Raw genomic sequence first — 26,847 nt, forward strand, 5'->3', positions numbered from 1 at the left:
TAGATGTTTTGTTAATCGTATGTATTGTGATATATTGAAAGTAGGAGTTTTATGGTTTGTGTGTGAGTTGTAATGCCTCTATTAGATTCTTTAATTGAGCAATTTGGTTCGAATTGAGTTAAAAACATGAAATTTTAAGTGTTTGAAAATTTACTAAGTAGAGATTAACTCAGGCAAATTCAAATTGATCGATTAAAGCTAAAAAATGGAGTATAATACCTGTTGCACTTTTAGCAACAGTATTCTAACAATACCATGACGATGAACCCTAACCCTAATCACCAACCTCGGTTTCATTGACTTCATATTGAGAGTGTAGCAAATGTACATGTTCACTCCATTTAAATGTTGACTTCGTTTAGATGTTCACACCCTTTAAAAGTTAAGAATTTGACTCTGTTTATTTGTTTACTCCGTTTATCATATAAGGAAACTTGCACTATGCATATGTGTTTGCAAGTTAATAGAAACCATTTAGAATTCTTTACTATTGATTTCACAAAATAAAATAATATAATAAAAATGTGACTAACAAAAACCTACTTATGTGCTTGTTCTCATTAGTATTATTATTTTATAAATTTTCAAAATATATTTCTTTTAGTAAGAGTGTGATTTTTTTTTCTAATTTTTTTTTATATTTTTTATGTTTTAATTCATGTAAAAGTAATAAAAAAATATTATTTATATACCACTTCAAATTTAGGATGTCACGAGAAGTTATCATTGTTTTTTTGTTTAAAAGTAAAACGATTATATCATAAAAAAAGCACTAAAACAAATTTATAATCTAAATGTAAATAAGTAATCCAAAACTTCCAATGAAAATAGTAATAATAAAAAAACAAAGTTCTAATTAAATACTAGAAATCAAAAGAAATTTTCATAATTTTCACTATTTGATTGAAATCAACTAAATAAATAATAAACTTAGTTCATTCTATTCTCTCCACAATTTACTTTTAGTCAGAAACATTTGTATTACCATCTGCTCTAGTATAACACACTCATTATACGATCATCACACAAACAAATAAGAGCGTGATTTTTTTTTCCAATTTTTTGTTTATATCTTTTACGTTTTAAATCATGTAAAATTAATAAAAAAAAATATTATTTACGTCCAAACGAGTCTTCTTAATTCTATGTAGAAAATATGGTTCATAATTTGTTAAAAAATAATTAAAATTAAATATTGAGATTTATAAGACATTAATATAATATAATACAATGCTATAAGATATTGAATAAATAGTAATAACACTATTAATGTATAAATTGATAATGCCACTTAATTACATAATATTATATTTCAAATATTAAAATTTAATGAAATACATTCATTAATCAATTCCATGATCTAAAAAGAGCTATTTATAATGAATTAAAGATTAAAGACGATTTTAAAAATAGTTAAAAAGAATTTTTAAAAATAAACTACTTTTATGTATTATAATTGTATTTATATTTTTATAATTATCTTTTATAATTAGAATAGTTAAATTATTATTTTTTTAATTATATTCACTATTTTTAAAAAAAAAATTGAATATGCAATGTTTTTCTCTTAATGTAGAAGAAATTTAATATAATATCTTATATCTAAAAAATTTGTATTAATTTTTCCAACTTCTTTATCCTCTTATAAACTATTTATCCTCGATTTATGTGATTAATTTTAAAATCATTTAGCAAAAACTTAAATATTTAAAATAATATTTCATGTTTAAAATGAAAAAATATAAAATAAATAAACTATATAAATAAATATGTATTAAAAAGTATATTAAATTTAAAATTAATATACATGGTAATTAAATTTTAAATTACAAAAATAAAAGTGTATAACAAAGTTGAGGACATAAGGAACAACGTCACGTGTTTTTTATTTATTTTTTTCAATTTGGAGATTTGTCATTCTTGACATTTCCAACTAAACTTTTTTAATCCTTGTTATTTAAGTCATGATTTAAAAACTTGGATTTTAAGAAAAAAAGAAAAATATCACAATGTTGTAATGTAAAAGATTTATCAGTGTTTTGATTGTGTGATCTTTTTTGAGCCTTGTTGTTAAAGTAATTATCTAACAACATGGGTTTTAAGTAAAGGAGAAAAATATTTGATAATTAAAAAAAAAATGAGACATTTCTTTAAGTTGTGGATTGCATATTTCACTAATAATGAGATAAAGGAAAAAAAGTTGTGCTTCCATTAATTTTTGTTAGTAATAGAATATTTATGAACCAGTTTTATTTTTATGGAATGATAATATGTAGTCATGTTAGTTTTTCATATTTATTCTTTAACTTCCAATCCAAATTGATCATTTATGACAAGATTGTTGAAGAAATTAAATTTAACACCATTAAACCATTAAACTGTGAGTGCATATATTATAAAAATTGGTTTTAAGTTTTTTTTTTAATATTAGAAAAATTGTGTGTTTCTTTCTGCTAAATTCATAAAATTCAAACACAGGAGATTGGCTTGGTAAGTTTCTTATTTGCATCAATAAGACAATGATAAAAACTTTACCTCTTGTCCACAAGGGTAACTTCCTTTTTTCCGTGAAAATTAGAATGAGTATTTTTAAAAATTTTCAATTAATTTAGTTTTTTATTTTTAGAAATGCATGAATTTAGTCTTTTAAACCAAATTATTTATAAATTTATTTTTCGTTTCAAATGCGTTTCTCAATTAACATTGAAATGAATATGTGTCAGACGTTATAAGCAAACTAAAATACCATAATAAAATGTATTTAAAACGTCTAAATTTATGTATTTACATAATTAAAGAAATAAATTGATTTAAGATTTTCAAAAAATACTAATTCTAATTTTAAGTAAAAGTTGTAAGGTGCAAAAACCTATTTAACCATTGTTTTAAAAGTCTAAACAGAGGAAAACTTATTGTGTAACGATTATAAGAGACAGAAAAGCATCAAAGAATTAAAGAAAGAAAAAATTTCCACATCAAAGCATGACCATATTTGTAGAGAAAGGTTTGCAGAGAAACAGAAGATTATCTTCTCCTATACATCCTTTGACATTGCTTCCTGAATAGATTAAGAGAAATCGGTTTTTCATGCAAAAAATTTGGAGAGAAAAAATCTGATTTACACAATTTGGAGGGACAAAATGGAAAGGATAACAAAAGTTTGGGGTCAAGGAAGAAAACATTGGGGTGCAAGAAGAAGCTGCCCTTAACCCCCTAATTTAAATGATTGATTTTTTTTATTGTTATTTGAAAAATTAGAATATATTGTGATATAATAAATTATAATTAGAAAAATAAATATAAATCATTTTTACAATAATAAAATATAATTTTTATTTCTTTGGTAGATAACTTTTTATTATAAATAGTTATTTTGGTTTAAAAAAATATTAGATAAAAAAGAGTTAAAATAAAAAATAATCACTTAAAAAATAAAATTGAAAATTTAATTATTTTAATTTAAAAATAAATATTACTTATTAAAAGGTAAAATTGAAAAATAAAATATAATGAATCATTTTTATATAATGATAGATAATTTAAATTTTTAAGACTTATTAATTATATTATCATTATTAATTATAATAAATTCATTTAATTAGTAAAAATAATAATTTCTTAATATTAAAAACAATATTTTTCAATGATTATATTTTAGGCCTGTTTTCTACAAATTGTTTTCATGGGTTTTGGAGTTCTATTTTTAGTTATTTTCTACCGCAATAAAATACCCTTTCCTTTTTATTATTTCGTTAAATGTGGTAAGTAATTCATTTGTAAGAGTACCAAGTTTTTTTTTTTGGTATTTTTAGCATTTTTAGTTTAACAAAATTCATTGTATCAATTTCATTGAGTTGCATATTTTCTTATTATTGTGAATATATTTTTAAAGGGGATTTTCTTAGGAGACTTTAATGAAAATAGTATATACCATCTTTAATTTAAAGTTCTTTTTTTTCTACAACATATTTATAGGTTTTATTAGATATATAATATTTAACTTTCTCAATTTTATCACATGTAAAACTTAACAGTTCTGAACATTTTCTTGGAAAATGATCACTAAAGATAGCTCTTATGAAATTATTTACTCATTGATCATAAATCACTTAACAAGCAAGGAGTTTAACATGGTAATTTTTTGCATCCAGCTGAAGCACAAGTACAATTGTATAGTTCATTCCAATCAACAATTATACCAAATGGAAGATGAGGCAGCAACAGATGCAGAGAAAGGAGAGAAAACAATAACTTCTTCACAAGCCAAAAACTCTTTACATGTATTGTAATGAGACATGCAACCAAAGAGTTTGTGTATGAGGAAATCTTTTGAAAGCCATAAAAATGTATAGAAGTGTGACTTTTAACCACCTAAGTAGATGACATCTTCTGTTCAATCTGGACACTATAATATCACACAAACACATTTGTTCTGCTGTGCTTCACTTGCTACTTTCCTATCTGTTTCAAGAGAAAAACACCAGAATCAATAAAGCACCAAAACCAGATGAACTCAAAATTCATCACACTAACACGTTACCCCACAAGTTTTATATTTATGACATGCATGGATGAACAAATTTAGTAGGGTCTGATTATAAGCACATATTTAACTTTTTTATACCACTAATGAGGAAATATAGTAATAATATGCTTAAATAAGTACTAGTAATATGCATTATATCAAGGTTAGAGTATAGGTTAAGATCTAATTTAATCTACAATTTACATCTTGAAGCTTTATATATATACTATATACAAGTAAAACAGATTTTTGGCACACTTTTAAAGTAAATAGCAAGAAGTAATGCTAAACCTTTTTCCACAGAAGGTGGTTGCACAACCACATGCATTGTTGTAACTCCACCAGGGAGATCACACAATGGACTCTGACATTCTCCCACTGTTCTGTTATTCTCCAATATTTTCCCGGCACTAATTAACTTCAAATCTTTAACAGTTCTTGGTCCATAGTCCTTATCTTCAAAACAGAAACGAAAATTCAGGGTTCTCATTTGTATCACTGAAATTCAAATAAAGATCATTCAATGCATGACAGCACAATCTTCAACTAATGCATGTGATTTTCTTTGTATCTGGTATACCAGCAAGGCAGCGAATGTGGCACATGGCATGAAACCTTGGCTATAAACACACTAAACAAATTATATAGGAATTAAAACCAAAATTTAGCTTATGATTTTGATAAAATATGGCATTGTAAAGAGGAACAAATAGACACAACATTACTATTAGACACATAAATATCTAGAGGACTAATAGAGATTCCAAAAAGGAAACAAGACAGATAACTAACCTTTTGGCCATTGAGCAAGAACACTTTCTTTCAGCGTTGCAATACTAGTAGCAGCAGCATAACGTTTAGGGCCAATATCCGAATCATCACTCAACCGAAACCTGATCTCTAGTTGATCTTGGCTCCCAGCCATATCCAGAGACCAAGAAATTTGCAAAAATTCAGAAATCAAATAGCTTCAACTTCAAACCAAAAGGATGATTGAATCACTTCAACTGAGAGTCAGTCATGAAAAAAGGTAACTAAACCAAGTATCAAGTACTCTGCAAGATTTGATACAGAAGAAAAAGTATCAGTCCTCTCTTCTCTCAAGTGACAGTCAATACCCAAATAGTGTTAAAAATCTCAATTGGTGTAAGTAGATAGTCATGGAAACTATGAAGAGGCATGAAAAGTAGAGGCTGAAATCCCCGGCATAAGAATATGAAATTATGAAATGGAGAATAAATGAGCTGGAACTGTGCCAAATGAGTAAACAGAATACAGAATAAAGTGATTGAATCCAACAAACAAGTAGTGCTTAAAAGGAAACATGATAGCAGAATTCAACACATTGTGACAAAGGAATCTTTCTGAAACAGCTACAAGCAAAAACCAAATCCAAACTCAAGAGGACATTTGTTCAGTCACAGAACAGAACCATCTTGAATTTCCAACACGGTCACCTGCAAAACCAGCAAGAACTCTAAAGAAAACGGAACTTTCAAGGCTTGTCTCAATTGGGTCAATCACTGATCTGGTTGGCAGTTGTGTCAAACAGAGAAATTGAGTGAGAAGGGAGATGAAAGAAGAAGCGAGTGGTGTTCTGTTATGCAGCAACTGAAATCACAGCAAACAAAGGAAGAGAAGGAAGGGGTGTTTAAAAGTTTTCAATTGTTGGAATCTCGTTGTTCTATTGATGTGTGGACACTTTTGCAAGAGGGTCAATTTTCGGCTGAATTTCAGTGTCAGAATCTGTTCAGAAGGCTCAATCAATCAATCAAATAAACAAACACCATGTGTGCCACACCCACATTCTTAACATCTGCCAACTTACCAAGGTTTCCAACTTCGTCTTCTATAAGCTGGTCAATGCAACAATGTTGTATTAAATCAAAACTGCCATGAATTTATTATTACAAAGGTAAAACAAAATCATTCTTACAAATTTGTACAATGATTATTTTGTTTTTCTTACATTAACTCTGCATGACTTTGAACAAAATGCGAAATTCTGTGAATCCAACTACTGTTAAAATATTTAATGCGTTAAAATAAAGGTGATCTATAAAATATTAAATAGTTTCTAAATTATATACAAGAGTAATAAGATAAATAAATTAGTTGTTTTCATAAATGAGATCCTCGTGTAATTCCTCTAAATTTGTACTTTTGCATATACTAATTTCAAATTTGCTTACTGAAAAATTCAATTGTTTTTGTATGTTTGTTTCTCTTAAAGTCTTTATAATAGAAAAGCTGATAGAAAGATCAGGATTGTCGTATTGAATTAGGTATATGAAAGAGAAAAGTTAAAGCAAAACTTTTGGTGGCATTAAATTTGGTACACATAGATACATCAATAACTATAGCAGCCAATATTATTGTCCATTGTGATTGAGGTGTTATTCAATATTCCCAACTTGATGTGCTAACAAACCCTTACAAGGAATAGTCTCTATCTAAGCTCAAAATATAAATATAAATTATGAACAAACCATACAACTAAGACCTCAAATTAGAAAAATAGTTACATATATGCTACTAATTTGTAGACTTCTTATTAGTTTTTGCTAGATTAACCATTTTTTTCTAAAATGGGTGTTTTGAAGATTGTTTACATGTCAAGATATTATGAATTTATATTCTTTGTTAATTTTTTTATTGTCCTCTACCAAACCTTCAAAATATATATATACTGGTTTGGTATGTTAAAAATATTTTTAATATATATATCTGTTCATATATATATATATATATATATATATATATATATATTGAAGGTATAATATGTTAGAAATATTTTAATGTAATTTAAAAAATAAATAATTAAAATAAAAATTCTACTGTTACTCATGTTTTTATAGACCTTTAATTGATGGGTTAATATTTTTTATGGCTAAGGGTATATTCTTGTTACACTTTACTCCTTTGTCTCCTTTTGCTACCTATAAATACCACACCTAGGTGCATGGGGGAAGAGACAACAAAACAACAACAGAGACAACAAAAACACTAAAGTTTTCTTAAGAGTGTTCTTCTTTTCTTCTCTATATTATCTTTAAGATAGTAGTGTTCATAAGGTTCGGAGATCACTCGATCGATCTGACGGGTTGTTGTATCTTGGGAGAGAAACACATATGATTGGAAACACATATGATTGTGTATTTGTTTAGCCCTGTGCAGTAGGGACATTTTCTCTCTAAGGATATCGTTATGCGTGTCTCAACCTAGGCTATTTCTTCTCCTTTCCTCATTTACTTTTTATTTATTATTGTTATTATTTCTCTAATAATTATTGTTATGTTATTTCATATTTTTATTATTATTAGTATTATTTGAGTAATCATTTTCTAACATTCTTAGAGAGAAAAATATATCTTGTTATTTCAATTTTTGATGTTTGTATTCATTTCTAAAATTTAAAATAATATAGAGCTGAAGACTGAAAAGACATCTTATGAACTAATGTGTTTCTTATGGTTATAATTAAATCAGCTTCAACTAAGCCTAAAAATTGATGTGTATAATTGTTTTTATTTCTATTGGTAACAATAAATAAAATTATGGATAAATGAAATTCCTTCTCATTGAATAATTTTTTGTGATGTCTATAGCTAATGTTTTTGTTGTTATATTAATTTATGCTTTAATATTATCATTGATAAAGATGTTCTATATCATGTACATATTTTAAGTGTTTTTATGAAAATAATTAAAAAATAATTTGTCATATTAAAACTACTATTATATTATGGAAAACACTTGAACTAAACTTTGCATTTGCAAAGGAAAAAAAATTAGCTTGATATTTATATGGAAAAAATTACTAATAAATTATCAGATTTATGAATTAAAAGGAGTTTTTCATGTTTTTGAATTTAGAAACTTCCTTGCTTTTCATGTTTTTGAATTTAGAAACTTCCTTGCTGCTCAAGAATGTTATAAAGTAGTTTTTGATTACAATAAATTATTAATTCTAGACATGTACTTTGGTTGGTAAATGATATATTTGTAATGATTTGTTTGAGTTAAGTACATTTATCTTATAATAAAATATTTAGCCGTTCTTATTTGATTATCACATATGTTGAAAGTATTGATTTATGACATGCTATTATTATAATTGTTGAGAAGTTGAGAAATTTTGTTTAGGGACCATTCAAATTATGCAATTTTGAGGTACAAAATTAATTAAATAGAGAAGTGATGATACATGTATTTATAAATGAGTATTTTTATGTGAAATTCATGGTATTATTCATTAAGTAACATATTCATATGGTGTTAATCTAATGGTGCAGCAAAAGAAAAAAAATGCTTTTGTTTGATATGGTAAATGATATGTTTCAAGTTCTAGCTTGTCTTTGCCAAAAATTATATTAATGAAATTTTATATCTTGCTTACCGTATTTTGAACACAAAAGGTTGTGATAAAACTTGTTATGAGTTATGAAAGAAAAAAGAACCACATTTAAAATATTTCAAAGTGTGGGGGTGTCTTGTAAAGGTTAATATACCTTGTAATGAGAAAAAAATCTTTGGTTATTTATATTGATAAATTTCTAGAGATGTTTCCTTCAAATGATAAATTATCTAAATTTGTTTGTGATACCTTATTGTTTTTCCATCTAGTGTAATATTATTTGTGTTTCTTCTAGTTATGGCAATATGCCAATTTCTTGAGATTATTGAATGATATATATTAATGTAAATTGGATATTGATTTTGGTGACAAAATTAACTATTGGTTATGGTTATGTTCTATACCCTGGATGGAGGTACACTATCATGGAAATATGTTAAAAAGTTGTTGTCATGATCATTATGCAAGCATAAATTATTCCTATTTTCAATGCATCCTGACAATCAAATTGTTATATTTAAAGTTTCTAGTAAAAATGTCAATGAAAAATTGACATACGAGAATGAGAGATAAATATAAAGACTTAATTACTCATGATATTGTCTCTCTTGACTTTGTCAGGTCAGAAAGAAATATTGCATATCTGTTTATCAAAGGGTTGATGCATCAACAACAAAAATTTGAGTCGTCGAGGGGAATGAGACTTTAGCCCATAAATAAGCTACAAGAATGGACACCTATCTCCACATGAATGGCGATCCCATGAAATGGAGTTCAATGGGTAACAACGAAGTTGTTAAGTTGTTGTTGACTAAAGTACACCAAATAATTTGATTAAATTTTATGTCTCATTCCTATGGCGAGATATACTATAAATTGTGGTTGTGGCAATAATAAGGTTGAGGTATGTGCATTATTATGCTTTTTTTATAAAACACCTCTTAATAAACTCAATGGTTGATATATGTGCATTATTTTGCAAAATACCTCTTAATAAACCCAATGACAATTATTGTAGGGGTGTGAGTCACAAACCACCCTTTGAGGGTTTACCTAGTGAATGTGATGGTGGGATCGCCATTGTGAGACATGGGCAAGTCTCTAAATGACACTCATGAAACAAGATACATGCACAAAGTCGTAACGTGCACCCACTAATTAAAACTTATAATGAACACCGATATTGTATGTGTTATTTACTAAAACCTGGTCACAGGGGATGTAGCTCAAGGCAATTAAGTCTCTGCATTTTCTCGGGTGAAAGTTTATAAACACTAGGTGTAAGGGTCAGACCCAGAAGTTTCCTTACGTTGAACTACAATATTTTGTTTTAAAAGATAATATATTTTGTTTTATTTTATTTTTTAAATTATGTGGGGGATTGTTAGAAATATTTTAATATACTTTAAAAAATAAATAATTAAAATAAAAATTCTACTTCTACTCATGTTTTTATAGACCTTTAATTTATGGGTTAATGTTTTGTATGGCTAACGACTATATTCTTATTACACTTTACTCCTTTGTCTCCTTTTGCTACCTATAAATACCACCTAGGTGGATAGGGGAAAGAGACAATAAAACAACAACAGAGACAACAGAAACACTGAAGTTTTCTTAAGAGTGTTCTTCTTTTCTTCTCTATATTATCTTTAAGACAATGGTGTTCATAAGGTTCGGAGATCCTTCGTTGCACTCGATCGATCTGACGGGTTGTTGTATCTTGGGAGAGAAATGCACATGATTGAAAACACATATGATTGTATATTTGTTTAGCCCTGTGCAGTAGGGGCATTTTCTTTCTAAGGATAGCGCTATGCGTGTCTCAATCGAGGCTATTTCTTTCCTTTTTCTCATTTACTTTTTATTTATTATTGTTATTATTGCTCTAATAATTATTATTATGTTATTTCATATTTTTATTATTATTAGTATTGTTTGAGTAATCATTTTCTAACACAATAAAGAAAAAACTCAGTAAAAAAATTTAAATTATCTAATATTTCTTTTATTCTATATTATTAGTTAAAAGTTATTTAAATTATAAAATTGTGAATGAAACTTTTTAAAAAAGTGAGATTTTTACCAATTTATAATCTTTAACAAATGGGTTAAATATGTTTTTGTTCTTTCAAGTTTCAGTGAAATTTGGAATTAGTCCCTCTTCAAAACTTTTGACGAATTTAGTCCTTCATCTTTAAAAATACGTTAATTTAGTCCTTTTAACCAAATTTTGTTAAATTTATCTAAAGTTTCAAGCGCGCGCATTTCATGATAGTATTTGAATTGTTTACACCATTTGACACATTTTCGTTTTAATGTTAACTTAAATATTATCATAAAACGCGTTTAAAATGTCAAATAAACTTAAAAAAAATTGGTAAGAATGACTAAATTCACGTTTTTGTAAAGATGAAAGACTAAATTAGTATAAAATTTCGAAAAGAAACTAATTCCAAAATTCATAAATTATAGAATTGTGTTTTCATCATCAAAATATGATATTTTTTTCCCTCGATAACCATTTTATATTTATTTTGCCTCTTATTTTTTGTTTTATCCTTAGACTTCTTTTTTGTTCTATTAAGTGGTCCTAATCGTTTTCTGTCATATAGTAGTGTGTGAAATTATCAAAGTCAATATAACAACATGGATAAAACAAAATCATTTTTAGGGACTCAAGCCAGAACAAACTTGTTAAAGATTAAAATAAAAAGCAGAAATATTTCTTATAAACATGTTTACAATTAATTTTGAATAAGAAAAAAGAGTGTATTAAAAATAGTAGGTTGTTGCCATTTCTTTCTTCCAGAATTTAGAAGATTAAGCTCTTCCATATGGCTACAAAACTAATTGGCACTTGCTAATTTTTAATCATGCAACCAAATAATCACTTGTCAACTAACATGATTAAAGAAAATATGAAAAGTAAAACATTACATGACATGGTAGGTCCAACCTTTGATTTCAAAATGTCCTAAAAAAAGAAAGATAAGAAGATCCTGCAAGCACTTTGAAGGGATCATTGTTCATTAACGCAGAATAGTTGTAAATGGGATTCACGTCATCACCAACCTTGCAAAATCCTTCTTTCAGATTCTTCTTTTTATGTATTTTATCATTCTTTTTTGTTTGGTTAATCCTTAGTGTACGTTAAAGTTAATAATCTCTTGATTGTGCAGAATCTCATTATCATTGGTACTTTTGGACTCATGTGAACAAGGGGAATAAATCAACCCTAATCAGTGCTTCAAAATCCATGCATATGAATCATGTTATCTGTTTACTGTTGAAAAGAAATATTCCAGAGAGTTTTGACTGAGATTTTTTTGCCAAAACAAGTAAAAGAAAACAGTGGAGTGATACAGACAAAAATAAATAAAACAGAAGACAGTGAAAGAAAGAAGGTAAACAATGTATAGAAAAAGGTAAACTGAATAGACAATGGTCCAATGATTAGAAAATGAGTGATTAAAGTCCTCAAGAAAAGTTCTGTTGAAAACATTCAGTATAAAATATTACCAACTAAACATTTAGTCAATTTTTTTATGTATAAAATAGTGTTTTTTTTAAAATATATGTATATAGGTTGGTACTTGGTACATGAGAATAATTCTGTAAGCACTAAAATCCAGACAAGCATCAAATAAAGTCAGAAAAGTTGCATATAAATAACTTGTGCAGTTTAAATGTAATAAATTCTTTCAGAATAAAATATTTTCACTTGTATTCCCTTGACACATTGATCTTTCATAAAACTGGAAAACAACAAGTTTGTAATACCATGAAATTTGTATTTGTTTGAGTTTAATTCAAGTACACACTATCAGTGTAAACTTTTAAACATCAACTAAACAGGAATCACTTTTGACAGTTAACAAACTTAATATATGACAATTTATGTATACAAAATCTTTACCCTCTTGGTGCACATATTATTTGTTCCATTTATATTGTTTTGCTTTTTAATAATTTCTATAATGCCAATTTTGTGAATGCATGAGCTGCAAAAGATGAAGAACACAATGACTATAGGAATAACTGAAATGGAGAAGGGTAAAAAAGAATATCTGCACATTTCCAATGTCTGTAATCATACACAACGAATAACAACAAATATAGAAATAGATATATCCTACAGACAATTCCCCAATTTAATGAACCTGTAACAAAGCAATCTCAAGAACTACTGCTCCTACAATTCACCATCATGATATGAAATCCAATAGGGTGAATGTAAAAATTGGTACTAACAAAAATTAACAAACTAAAAAATGATGGGGGGAGAACAGTGCACTAGTGGGGAACCTCACAGATTAACTGTCCTAGCACTTGTGTTCTCAACAATGAACTAGTTTGATGACACAGGTACATGAGCATGACCCTTTTTTATCTTCAGCATTGAGTTTATTCTCCAACATTCACTAAGGAAATTTTGATATAGAATCCCCACATAAGACCAATAACAGTATCCTTTCACCAACAAAATATATAGGACGTGTTTGTATGTAACAAGACTGTTGATTCTCATGGCCATGCCAGGATGGCAACTGTGTGTGCAAAAATGTTAGAGGATGCCATGTCCTTGATAACTTTGCCCTCTCAACCAATTTTCTATTGACTTCTCAAAATTCATCTTGAAGAAAACCTCAAGCCGCAAAAATTTAGATGAAACCTGTATTTACTCGTCCCTTTTTGTAGTTTATGCATGCACTGTTGTTTCAAACCATAGTGCATCTCATGGCAGACTATGAATCCAAGATGTGGCAGTTTCTAACAAAATCATTTGAATAATTGACATACTTGGTCCAAAATGGCCTCAGATGTTCAAAGCCAATTTGCAACCAAGGTTTTGACTGGCCGTTGTAATGAATAACAGCAGCCTTCTTCACACTCTCAATATCCGTTTTGTTCTGATAACCCAACCCAAGCATGTGCCAAGAATGATCAATAGGGAGAACATGACCTTTAAATGCAATCAAAGCAGGTGGAAGGGTTCCAAGCTTCCACATCGTCAGGTTTGACCGCAGATTCTGCCATACAAAATACAACATAAGAAACTAAAGCTCATGTCTTCTCATACTACCACCTAATACATATACAAAATACCTTGAACACAAGCATATATATATATATATATATGTGTGTGTCTGTGTGTGTGTGTAAACAGTCATTTCATTCATCAGGTATTACCTTCTTTCATGAGTGGTCTCCAAAGTAAAAAAAACACAACTTAGGTAGTTCTGGAAGTGTTAGAAATTGTGCTAAGAATTCCTTCACATACTATAAACCGTCAAAATTGGTCCCTAAACTTTAATGCAATACATCAACTTAAGGATTAAAGTGATGAATATTAAATGTTTCAGGGAAAACTCGAATAATTTAGTACTTAAGGGATAGCATAGCTTAAGAGAGGGTAATAATTTGAGGAAGAAATTGATGGTTTATACTACATATATGATGCATATGTCTATGAATCCATGTGAACCTTTGAACTAGTACCATAGCCTTAATTTGAAATTCAGAATTTGCAAGAACTTTAAATTGTTGAATACTGTCAAATAAAAAGAAATAGATTGAGTATATTTGGGCTTAGGGTTTTACCTCCTTCAGCCAGGTATGATATGTTTCTCTAATGTTTGTTGATCTCCATGCACGCAGATCAAACACATTCATCCCATAAGCCCAAGCACATTCATCAGGGTCCAAATGTTGTGCAATGAGGGGATGGGAAAAATTGAAGTAGTTCCTAAAATGCTTAGACATTACCCACTCATCAGCGCCTCTGCAAGTTTCCACAGCTCCGTTAACTTTTCCATTCAGATTAATTTCCCAAAGCAGAGACAAGTCACGTTGAACCACAACATCATCATCCAAAAAAACCACTTTGTCAAGGTTTGGAAAAAGCTGTTCAACACACAAGGAAAACATAATCAGCATAAACAAGAGGAAAATTTTCTCCAACACAAAATACTCCCATGCTTAGTTAGTTGGCTTCGTATAAAAAAGGTATATAACTTATAGGTGCTAAATGTTAATGAAAGTAATGCAAATATTAAGTAACAATTATCAATTTGCAGGAGCAACAATACCTACCACCGTGGGGAAGGGAAAGCATCCTCCATTCATTTCATCGTTTATATTCCTTCAAAAAAATAGCCCCACTGGTAAAACACTTTGGGCCAAGCATTTTACATGAAATAGTTCAATGGAATTCTGCATGTTTTAACACCTAGTTTTTATGTTTTCTTTGATTATTGTTATTCATCAGAATTCAGAGACATTTGGTACTGACGAACCAATTTTTCCTACAAATTCAGCTAAGGAGCTTACAATGCAGAATTTACAGATGAATACTAAGCTTAGAATAAGGCAGTATAAAAGCCACGTTCTAAGGTCTTAGGTCAATAATTCATTTTCAGTTCTCTTCCCTTGTTATACACTATCAAAAATAAAAATCACACAATATAAGATTCCTTGTTGAATCTAATATAAATTGTTCCCAATTATTTCTGAATTATGATCTGAAAAGATTCAATTTCAACAATATTCATAGATAATAGAGAGAGAATTGTTGCATCCAACTTACCTCAGGTAAATAAATGCGGAGATGGTTGAGCAAAGATATATACTTTGGACTTCTAGCCTGCAATTTTGCGGCATATTTCTGAGGATTGGTTTCACTGAGATTGTTTCTGGCATAATTATTGCCGTGGTAGTAATTCCTTATCCCATTTTGATTTTCTACGGCTTCAAGTACTGGAACATTTTCTCTCGTCAACCAATCAAACTGGTGAATGCCTTTGACTTCAACTATAGCAGGAGTGATAGGATTTAGTGCAAACCATGAGTGCATGCCCGCATAAGTTTTTTTGTCAGTGATGACATGAAAGACTATTTTGTCAGGATACTGAGATGACTGAACAGTAGAACTAACAACTACAGCAGCGGCCAAGATGTTGTCGGTTGAAACAATAAAATGGTGGTAAGAGTTGTCAGACAGTCTAGGTAGTAACTCCGGCGGAGGCAGTTGTTTGCGCGCATGCGCATTTGAGGAATATTCATCGGTCAAACGCAAAGACAGACAATGAATCCCTTTAGGGACTGAACTTGCTGCAAAGTGCTTATTCATCAGCTCTGCAAATTTAGCTTCTCTGGTATCTCTCTCAAATTTCTCCATCTGTTCAAAGACATATTGCAATGTGGCCAAGATCAATATAATCATCACCTAGCACCACTATTAAAACAGGAACTAAAATGCCTATTACGATAAATGCGCCAATGGTATGAAATAATAATAATGATATGATGTGAGCTATATATTTGTGATGAGAGTATGAAGATCTCAAAAAATACTACCAACTGCAGATAAATAGACATATATGTTCAACAGATCTACATAATTAAAGTGAAAATAATGTTTAAGGTTTAAACAAAGAATGGAAAAAGATAATAAAAACATAAAACTTGGAACTTTCAAAATCAAGAGAAGGCAATAGAAAGATCACTTGAGGTAAAATAACCGAAAGGTAAAATAATATTGTAAAATGATTTCAACAGAAATCTTAATCTGAATGACATGGTGTCAGGGATATATGTAAGTATCAAGTAGAATTAAACAGATAAGGACTGAAAGATGTGTACCAAAGATAACCACAACATGAGTAATTTGTGGAAAGAACATCACATTTCTAATTGCTGCTAATACATGATTATCATCTGTCAAGTTCAAAATATTCATTACCATTTTGATTTAAAGCAAAAGGTTTCTTTAGATTTCCTTAATTATATAAACAACCTGAAAGATACTTGCGACCAACATGGACATGCCTGTTTAGCAATGCTATGAAATTTGCAGGTGTAGGTGTTAGTCACTCTTCCAAAACATCACTACGAGAAAGGAGCAATTTTTCATTTGGCCAAATCAACCAACAGTACTCTTATTATTGTATTATTTATACAGTGACTTATGATTGTTTGTCCAACATTTCAAAACAATTATATAATAAATCCCTACACAACTTATAAAAACAGTACTATTTGTTATCCGGTGTATAAAAAACTATCTCCAGTAAATTCAGATAAAGGAAGTCTTAAAGTAACAATACTTTGTATAAAGGAATCAGACTATAAATTGAATTCCATGGAACATAATGACCAACATACATCTTGGTAAAAGCAATCTACATAATCTTGGGAGTGTTCCTGATTGACTTGCATCATGAGGTAGCATAAAGTAATATGCAGCAGAGTATAAATCTTTTAAGTAATATTTAAATAAGGCACATAACTAATTATAGCACAAAATAATTTCAAAAAATCCCTTTAAATACCTAAGTTCAGTACACATAATGAAACTTTCTTTATGTCATATAATTGTAGTTGCAAACCAAGAACCATTAAGTTAAACCTTAAACATTATAATAATGATACAAGAAAAAGGGCATAAGAATATGATGTATAGCAATTGGTATAAATGCTACTAAGACACGTCACGGGTAGAGATTTAGCTCCCTAAGCCAACCGTGAGGGCCATACATAGGGGGATAAAAGAAAGATATAATCTTTGATTAGAAAATCTTAACCACTGATTTTCTAACCAATGGTTATACTGAACTCTATTTATACACTGAAGTTTATCCCCTTCATCATATAGGAGCTACATGCCAAAACCAGACTTCGCCATCAGTTTGCAGGTTCAAATAAAGATACACAAAAAGAAGAAAATAGAGATATGATAAGCTGGATCATTGTATCAGCACATATTTTTATTAAAGAATAGCCAAGATTCACATAAAGCACATCAGTAATCCCAACCTCAACCTTCTGATATTCACATTTCAGCAATGCCTAAAATGTGTGATTCAATATAAGGTATAATGAAGTATAATGACTAAAATTGGAAAACATCTGGAATTCAATTATAGGTAATATATGATACTTAATGCAAGCATAACATAACTTACCATTCCCCTTAACAAGAAGGCAAATGATTTTGCATCATATTGTTTGCTCTTCATATCAGAAACTAGTTGCTCAAACGAATCCGGCAGGTCTAGAGCAGGTGGAATTTCCCCGGTCTTTACTTCGTTGAGGATCTTGTAAAAATCTCTAACTAGTCTCTTCTGCACCATTACAATCATCATAAGAAGGATTCAGAATTCAGACCATAGTTATTTAACCAAAATATTAGTAGACTTGACATTTTAACAAGAAATAGATTTGAAGTAACAAAATTATTTACCGATGAATCATCAACCCTACCAAGAAGCCTTGGTCCCAACCGCCTACCTAAACAATCTGGAGAATAAAAAAAAGGAACCAATCAAGGGTCAGAAGTAGACAAAAAGGTGAGACAAACAAAGAACTTTCAGAACCTGATATTTGTATGATGGCGAAAGATACAAAGATACAAGATGTTTCAAAATGATAGAAAAAGATCCATCAAAACTTTAATTAACAACTGAAAGCACTAGTTTTATAAAGTGGGGGGTTGAAAAAGTGCAAAATACCAACCAGATTTAATTAATTAGCAATAAGACAATAATTTTCGGTGCTAATACACAAAGCATATAATCGTTTGCCACATGAAAGAAGCAAGGTACAAATGATCATTAGTCAATTAAATTGGCCAGTTATACTTGAGATCCTGAAATGAAGGCAAATGCTAGCTTAGCTAGAAAAAGGAAAACTGACAAGACAACCATAAGGTAAACAATCTATGATTGCAATAAAACATTTCTAAGCCCCGCTAACCTAGCACAAGGACATAATTTACCCCAACATCCAAACCCAGATCCTTCTTAGAACAACAAATTAACAAAAAACGCGTGTTAATCCAATATCTCCAAAACCAAACCATATCCACACAGCAACAAAAGCCTAATCAAATATATCAGGTAAGGCCAGCCACACAGATCACATCAAATTCATTTAGTTCGAGACTGGCCAAAAACAAATGCATACACAATGTAACCAAGTGAATAAATGAAAGTCTAATAAGATAACCTATAAGGTGAGATTGGCTATACGGATCACACCAAGCCATTTAGTTAGACTAAAGAGCAAGTACTAATGAATACGCAATGTAATCAACAGAATAATAAAAGTCTCAGAAGATATCCCACAAGGTGAGATTGGCTACATGAGCACACAGCATGGATCACCATAGTCAAGTAGTTTGGCTAAAGACCAAATACAAATATACACACAATGTAACCAAATGAATAAATAAAAGGTCAATCAGATATCACCAGATGAGGCAGACTACATGGATCACTCAACATTAATACAGAAAGTGTACCCAAATAAATAAACAATGAAAGGACATAATAAAATGAAGAATTGGAAGAAGAAGAAGAGGAGAAAAAAAAAATAGTACCAAAAGAGGAGCACTTGTTGACACCTTCAAGGGTAACAAGAGCAGTGAGAATGAAGACAAAGGGCAACAAGAAAGCAAGGATGAGGATGGTGTGGAAGAGGGTTCGATAGGAAATGTGGCAAGCTGCAACCTTGATCCTCATCAAGTCAATAATCCCATTGTTGCTCGATATCGTGATGCTTCTCATGCTAGGCGAGAAGTGAAGCTGCATCGTTGTCTATGCTGCTGCAGCACCACCAGATCGTTGCCCCACAAAACAACCCTACATCCGCCTGAAACCATCTTCATCACCCATGTCCCTGCAAAACCCACCATCATCAGATCCACCACGGTCGTTCTCGGGTCTCCTCCTAGCCCGCATTGGAAGCTCCAGCCAATTGGGTATCCGATTCTCGCCCTAAGGAATCAACTTTCTTCTGGGTTGTGAAGTTCCTCTTCCATGGATCAAGAACGATGGTGAGAGAGAAGGACACAGGAACACAGAGAGAGAGAATATGTTTTCTATTTCCGGAAAATTATGAAAATAATAAAGAAAAATATGAAAAGCTTTCGTTAGTCAAAACCGTGTTGGGGTTAGAGAGAGAGAGTGTGTGTGTCTGTGTGTGAGGGAGAGAAAGGGAGGAGAGAGAAATCTGGGGTGAGTGTTTGACCTTGAGATTAGGAAGTGGAACATTGTTTTTTGCAGTTAATTTTAGGTAGCTCCTATGTTTATGGACAGATCTTGAAGATTATGTGGATAGCATTGAGAGCAAGTGGTGGTTAATTTTAGTTAATGTCTTTCTGTTATGACAAAACGTGGTGTCATGTTTTTTTCTCTCACCAATGTGCTGTAATTTAAGACATCCTGCCAAATCATCTTAGTAATATGGTTAAAAATTATATTTTTTAGCTGTATGTAATGAAAGAAAAAACATTTAAATAAACTTTCATATTCTAAAAAGTTAATATTTGAGTCTAGGTTATAAATAAATACCTTAATTAAAAATAAAACTGCAATCCATTTTTTTCAAAAAATAGTTTAGTATTTTAAATCTTAAAAGTATGTTTGTAATCCTAAATATTAAAATTTAAAGTTTGTCCTCTTAATTTTGTAAAAAGTAATAGTACTAGAACTAGAAAAGGTTGAGAAAGGGGTGGTGCATTTGTACCAAATATTGTTGCAAGAGAGAAGCTTTAACAAGCCTATCATAAAACAATAAAGTGGGATTTGTATGGTAACATCTTGGAGTGAGATTTTTGAACTAAAACTCTAGTGCATTTCATAAAGATGAATAACATAGCTGCAAAGACCACATCTACACCAAATTTAGGTGTCTTTTCTTGTATCAATGTTTGGTTGGAAGATTGGATATTGTCTTTTTATATATATATATATATATATATATATATATATATATATATATATATATATATATATATATATATATATATAAATAAATTAAAATGTGATTTATCTACTAATTCTAAAACCACGTCTAATAAATGCAAAATCACATCACATCTATGTGTATAGTTTTTTTATAATGAAACTTGAAAAAAAAAAAAAACTTCTACAAGAGAATTTAAAGTTCTCATATTTGGAATGTTAAATTGAATGTTTAATTGGTATAAATAAATTTTGAATGTTATAATATTATCATCCAATGCACTCCAAACTCATACAATAAGAGTTAAGTTCTTCATGTAAATATAAATTTTCCCAATTGATCTTATATATCCTATTAATTTTTAAGGGGCATATACAATACAAAACCACGTGTTTATATGTTATTATTGAATGTTAAACTAAAAATAAAGTCTATTGTGAAAATCATAGATGGTTGGAGTTATAAAAGTTTTATTGCGTGTTTGAATTTGTAATGACAAGCACTTTTTTTCATGGTAATATGTTTGTAGTGGAATTTGGTAAAACGAACAAATTTGAAGCCTTCATAAAAGTCTTGAGGAGCCGTATTAATTTGGTAAAATGCCTCTTTACTCGTTAACATAAATTAAGAAAAATGATATTACTTAAAAAAATAATTAGCATGTGATTTACTTTGAAAACACTCGTAACTAAAGATATTTCCAAACTTTCTCTTTGAACTTTGTACTTGTTTTGAATGGTAAGTATTGAATCTTTTTTTGTTTATATTTATAAATATTCTCTCCATTCCAAATCCATTGTTGAGAAGTAATTAAAAGTGTAAAGTGCATTTAGTCTAAGCTTTCTTATTTAATTTAGGAAGCAAAGGTGGTTTTGGTTTTGTTTAAGTATTTTTTAAGGAAGTTGGAAGTTTCATACTTTTTTGGTAAAGATCAAATTTAGTATTGGAAAAGAATATATGTAAGGAATAATTAATGATGGTTGAATTTTATAAAACATAAACAGATTTGAAATTAAAAAAAAAAAACGAAAATAACAATAGTTTGAAACAGAGATAATATTAGAGAAGATTTATAGAAAACATTGTATTATTGATTACAAATTGCTCAATTCAAAATTCTCAGATGCCAACAGTTTGAGATAACTTCAAAATTTCAAAAAAAAAAAAAGTTATGACAAAAATGTTTAATTAGGCCAATAGTACTATTTTTGTTCGGATATGTCAATTTGTACCTACTTTTAAAAATGTGTCAATTGAATAATAATTTTTGAAAAAATATCTCAATTAGATCCCTTTCAGAACAAAAAAATTGTATTTAAAATGACTTACAAGATTAAGTATTGATATTTATATTAAAAGTTAGTGGTAAAAGCAATAAATAAAGTTAACGAATATCAAACTGACACATCTGAACATAAGTGAGTATCATCCAACTAATTAAACTTCAGAAAAAAAAAATACTAATTAACTTAGTACTAGGAGAAAAAAATTCACTATTCATTGCTAAGGAATTGAAAAAATGAAGCTGCTAAGGACCCTCGATTTGACTCAATAGTTTTAGCTAGAAAATGATTAAGTGTTTGTGGTGGAAAAAAAATGAAGAAAAGTTTATTTTCTATGATCATAAGACGCACCAAAAGTGTGGAATGCACAAAAGATCTAATCATGCACATGCTAATTTTTTAAACAAGTTTACACTAGTCCTTAGTCTATTTTTTCAATCATTATAATATGAGAAAAAAATGTTTGAATTAACTTATTCTTAAATCTATTTCATTTTGCAGTGAAAATATTTTTCTGCTAAATTACCAAGCATTTAAATTCCAAAAAAAAAAAAACAAGAACAGAATATTTCATCTTCTGAAGTAGTTTTACTGGGGCCACTGTGCTGGTGCAACTCTGCAATGAATCATGTTGTTGTGAGGACCACCATGGAGAATATGTTCCCTCCATTAGAGTGAAGTAATGCTGTGGGACACAAAGGGTGATCAGAGGATTCAATGAAAACCTCAACTTGCTTAAAACTAGAGCAAGCTCTTCAACTCCACTTTCCCTTAAAATAACTACACCATGTCTTTTTATAGTATCTTAATCTTTACAAAATTGGCATTTTTTTAAGTTCTTCAAGAAATTTGTTGGTCTTTTGTTTGTGTAATTCAAGGTTAAAAGTAGTCTTGTTTGCATGGATTTATTGTTCATCATGGTTTGAGTCTCTTTATTGTTGATCATGGTTTGAACAAGCTCATTAAACACTCATTCATAATTTTTATATATGTTTCGGGTACATGAACCTAGCATCTATCTAAAACACTCAATTTGTTTTTACTCTCTTATCGTTGCAGTTTCTTTCGCTCGATTTCCTTTCTTTTTCTCCCATTCGGTTGTCCAGACGATCGGGGCACCTGCCGATGAGGCTCCAATACTTAAGTCAGTTCAAGTCTGTTCGGGTGAATGCAATTAATGTTGTAACAAATACGAAGTAAAAGTCCTTACCAACTTACCTTGGACTCCTATTTATAGTGTTTGACATAGGCCTGTGGTTAGGGTTTTCTTAACCACTGCCCAATTGTTTTTTAAAGTTGATTATTGACCTGTTTTACTTTAATTTGTAGTTATGTGATTCTAGTACGACCGACCGATGGATCCGTGTATTTATGTTATGGTGACAAAATTTCATTGATAAATTGGGTCGTTACCGACGTGGTCGTTTGGTTACTCGGGTGTTGCGGTCAGACCAAGGCCTCTTGGGTTGTGAGTCTCCTAAAGATACTCTGGAAAAATTGCCACATCAACAAACCACGGAATTATACGTCTGTAACGGGCGGTCTTCGACCGCTTATCTTTGGATCGGCCGACCAAAGGTCTGGTTGGAGGATGTTGATATATATATATATATATATATATATATATATATATATATATATATATATATATATATATATATATATATATATATATATAACACTTGTAACTGAGAGCATTAAATTTATTAGTCTCAAGTTCATACAAAATATTAAAAAAATAGCAGAAGCTCTGTGCACATTGTTTGTCATTTCAACGAGAAACTCTGCAATAAAATTATTTGTGAAATAACTCTCATATGCAAGTCATAATTACAAAAGCCAAAAACTCTATTGAAAGAATAAATATATACAATATACAAACAAGAAATCTCTGCATTGACTTTTCTTCATTAATAACCGCAAATAAAAAACTTAGGATAACAGTTAAATAACTTCTGCATGGTCGTAGTTTACCTTCAATTATCACTACTATGTATGTTAAGCTTTTCATAGATCTCACCTAATGTGAAGCTTTTCATGGTTAACTGTTTTTGGGATGAAAATATGCAGATTACCAGTAGAAAAAGTGAGATCAGGTGCCCTTTGAATCAGTGTTTGATGAACAAAAGATCAGAACCATGAATCTGTAAAAGTGTTTGAATTAGCTTATTTGTTATATTTATTTTATTTTCTTCTCAACTTGTTTCAGAAAAAATTGTTTTCCAAAAAACAAAATAAGTTTATTTAAATGCATACTCTCTCTTCATTCATATTGTAGCTTACAAATTAAGTTTATTGAGGCGAGTGTGAAGGTGCAACTCTGCAATTAAACATGTTGTGAGGACCACCCAGGGGAATATGTTTCCTTCATGAGAATGAAGTAACACCGTGGGCCACAAAGTGTGATGAGAGTATTCATTGAAAATCTCAACTTGCTTAAAACTAGAGGAAGCTCTTCAACTCCACTTTCCCTTCAAAAATCAGTATTTGTTTTATCAGTAAGATTCTGTAAGAATTATATACTTGTCAGGGTTGATAACAACTCATAGATCATCATTATAAATAAAAACTCCTTGTACTCCCAATTCAAAAAACAAACATAAAGCCTAATGGTGTGTTTGGACGAGGTAATTCAAGAGGATGATTCATTTATTTGGAGAATTTGAATTTTTTTTGATGAAATACTGTGTTTCGATGGAGAAATTAAAAAACATTTAAAATGTATGCATTTTTTTTGAAGCATTTCAATTAACTAAATTAGAAGAAATTCAAATGCCCTCAAAAAATGTGGAATTTGAAATTCTTCTCACTAAACCTCACACTTTGGACTCAATCCCAGACGGACCCGGCAAACCCGACAACCATGACAGGCTGGGCTGGCCATACAATCTAGATGGATTGGACCGATCTGACGACACAAACGGGTCGAGTAGGCCCAACAACCTAGATGGACCAGGCTGGCCCAATGACACAAATGGGTTGGCGGGCCTGATGACCCAAAAGGGACTAACGACCTAAACGAGTCGAGTGGGTTCGAAGACAGAGACGGGCCAAATTAACCTGACAACCAAGACGAGTCAGCGGGTTCGATGACCCACACAAGTTTGGCGGGTTAGACGACCTAGAGTTGTCAAGCGGGCCTGACGACCTAGACATGTCGGGCAGGCCCAACAACCTGATCGACCCGTTGACCCAATAAGCTTGATGGATCCGATGACCTAGTCAGGCCCAACTGGCCCGACAACCTAAACGAGCCAGACGACCTTACCAAGTCGGGTTGATCCATCGACACAAACTTGTCGAGTGTGCCTGATGACACAAATGGGCCTGCAACTCAGATGGGTTGGACAAGCTTGACGACCTATACGGGTCTGACCGACCCGACGATCTAGGCGGGCCTGACTAACCTGACGACCTAGATGGGTCTGACCGGCCCGACGACCTAAACGTGCCTGACCGACCCAATGACCTAGTCGGTTTGGGCATAAGGCTTGTTTAGATCATCGGGCCGACCCAATCTGTCTGGGTTTTTCGACTGACTCTGCCCGTTTGGGTCATTGAGTCAGACCAATTCAGTTGGGTAGTTGGGCCAGCTCGGCCCTTTTGGGTCGTCGAACCCATTTCCAAATTTATCATGAACTTAAAATATAATTAAGTCTAAAATAAATGTAAAAATTAAATTTTATCTCACAAGAAATTCAATTGTTTTTTTCAAACAAGAAATTGAAATGTAAGGTATTTTAATTTTTTTATCCAAACAAGTTATTTAAAAAATGAAGAGAATTTAATTGCAAGCAATTCAAATACCAAACATAAACTTTTCAATTTCTGAACATTGTTGAAATATTTCATCCAAACACAAAGTAAATTTATCGGCTTGTAGTACTCCAATTCAAAAAATCAGAAACCAAAATCACAACTAAGGTCAGTTCAATAGAATTTAAAAAAGAGAATGAAGGTTCAACTCTTTTAATATAAAAAAATTAACCACTAATAATTGTTGATAAAAACAATAAATAAATAAATTAAAATCACATTTATTTATGAATTAAATCAACTCAATTTACACCGGTTAAACTTACAATGAGTCGAATCCTAGTTAAACTCACCGATCTATGATAAAAAGAAATTAGAAAAAAGAAAAAACATCAATATATAGCCGATTACTTCGCCCCATCAAAAACCTTCTCCCACTTCGTAATAACCTTCCGGAAGTGTTTTCCGTAAAGGGGAAGATCGTTTGTTTTTCAGAAAATTTTAAGAATTGATGGGGTGTAGGAAGTAATTACCCAATATATATCCCAACACAATTAAAAAAAATATGGGGAATATCCCACAAGTTTTCGCTTTCCTTTATAGCTCTCCTCTATCTTTTCTTCTTTCTCAAAATTAAAATCTCTCAACTCACAGGGTTTCAGATTTTATTCGGATATTATTTAGACTTATAATTTAGTGTTTGTGTTTAGTATGCATATTAATATGATATTTAGAATTAACGTCACCGTTGTGATTTTATATGCATTAATATATGTCATGGTCATTATAGACACATTAATAGGAAGATTGTTTTGCAATTTCTAATTCATTAATTTTGTATTTTGGTCTAATTTTCATACTAGAAAAAAGAAGATTGAATAACAAATTAAAAAGCTCCAATTGTTTTTTAAATTAAGTGAACGAATCTCTTTAACTCACCGACTTATAATGGACTCAGTCAAGTCTTTTTTTTTTAAATGGAAACAATGTTGAGAAGGTTTTCCAAGGTCCTATGGATCAAGAAAAAGGTTAAATATGTTCTTACATGAAGGACTCTAGTAAAATGCTGTGATCTTTTGTTGATTAGTCTTAACGAAAACAAAAAATTTTGTTTGTTTGCGATGAGCTTCATAACTCACTTTTAAAAGTTGCACATTAATCTCGTCCAAACAAATGGA

The 26,847-nt window shown here is 30.3% G+C and overlaps 2 protein-coding genes across 5 annotated transcripts; both read right to left on the reverse strand.

Annotated features, from left to right (window-relative positions):
• Positions 1-4,101: 4,101 nt before the first annotated feature.
• On the reverse strand, positions 4,102-6,527 carry LOC114181410 (membrane-anchored ubiquitin-fold protein 2-like). 4 transcript variants are annotated; one of them, XM_085672316.1, is made up of 4 exons: positions 6,354-6,527; positions 5,318-5,580; positions 4,817-5,023; positions 4,102-4,461 (listed from the first exon to the last, which is right to left on the reverse strand). In XM_085672316.1, exons 2-4 carry the CDS (start codon positions 5,448-5,450, stop codon positions 4,406-4,408), a joined length of 396 nt encoding a protein of 131 aa, XP_085528442.1. In that variant the 5' UTR covers positions 5,451-5,580; positions 6,354-6,527; the 3' UTR covers positions 4,102-4,405. The 4 variants fall into 4 exon arrangements, with proteins under 4 accessions (XP_085528442.1, XP_085528441.1, XP_085528440.1 ...); XM_085672315.1 differs by lacking the exon at positions 6,354-6,527 and adding an exon at positions 5,983-6,333; XM_085672314.1 differs by lacking the exon at positions 6,354-6,527 and having other exon boundaries at positions 5,318-6,333.
• A 6,412-nt stretch (positions 6,528-12,939) lies between these two features.
• LOC114181960 (putative galacturonosyltransferase 13) lies at positions 12,940-19,933 on the reverse strand. The gene is made up of 6 exons (XM_028068664.2): positions 19,264-19,933; positions 18,127-18,182; positions 17,849-18,007; positions 15,472-16,062; positions 14,487-14,789; positions 12,940-13,915 (listed from the first exon to the last, which is right to left on the reverse strand). Exons 1-6 carry the CDS (start codon positions 19,472-19,474, stop codon positions 13,631-13,633), a joined length of 1,605 nt encoding a protein of 534 aa, XP_027924465.1. The 5' UTR covers positions 19,475-19,933; the 3' UTR covers positions 12,940-13,630.
• Positions 19,934-26,847: the final 6,914 nt, after the last annotated feature.

Source organism: Vigna unguiculata, chromosome 4 (assembly GCF_037176805.1).
Source record: "Vigna unguiculata cultivar grain cowpea cultivar isolate G323 ecotype 2 chromosome 4, ASM3717680v1, whole genome shotgun sequence".
NCBI lineage: Eukaryota > Viridiplantae > Streptophyta > Magnoliopsida > Fabales > Fabaceae > Vigna > Vigna unguiculata.

Bases quoted from the DNA above. Each gene is read 5' to 3' on its own strand.
- LOC114181410 (XM_085672316.1), bottom strand. From the start codon at position 5,450: ATGGCTGGGAGCCAAGATCAACTAGAGATCAGGTTTCGGTTGAGTGAT. The intron at 5,024-5,317 runs GTTAGTTATCTG...TTTGAATTTCAG, and splicing joins TCTTGCTCAATGGCCAAAAG to TGATACAAATGAGAACCCTG. The intron at 4,462-4,816 runs GTTTAGCATTAC...CTCTTGAAACAG, and splicing joins ACCACCTTCTGTGGAAAAAG to ATAGGAAAGTAGCAAGTGAA.
- LOC114181960 (XM_028068664.2), bottom strand. From the start codon at position 19,474: ATGCAGCTTCACTTCTCGCCTAGCATGAGAAGCATCACGATATCGAGC. The intron at 18,008-18,126 runs GTAAATAATTTT...GTAATGGTGCAG, and splicing joins GTAGGGTTGATGATTCATCG to AAGAGACTAGTTAGAGATTT. The intron at 13,916-14,486 runs GTAAAACCCTAA...TTTGTATGGCAG, and splicing joins ATCATACCTGGCTGAAGGAG to AATCTGCGGTCAAACCTGAC.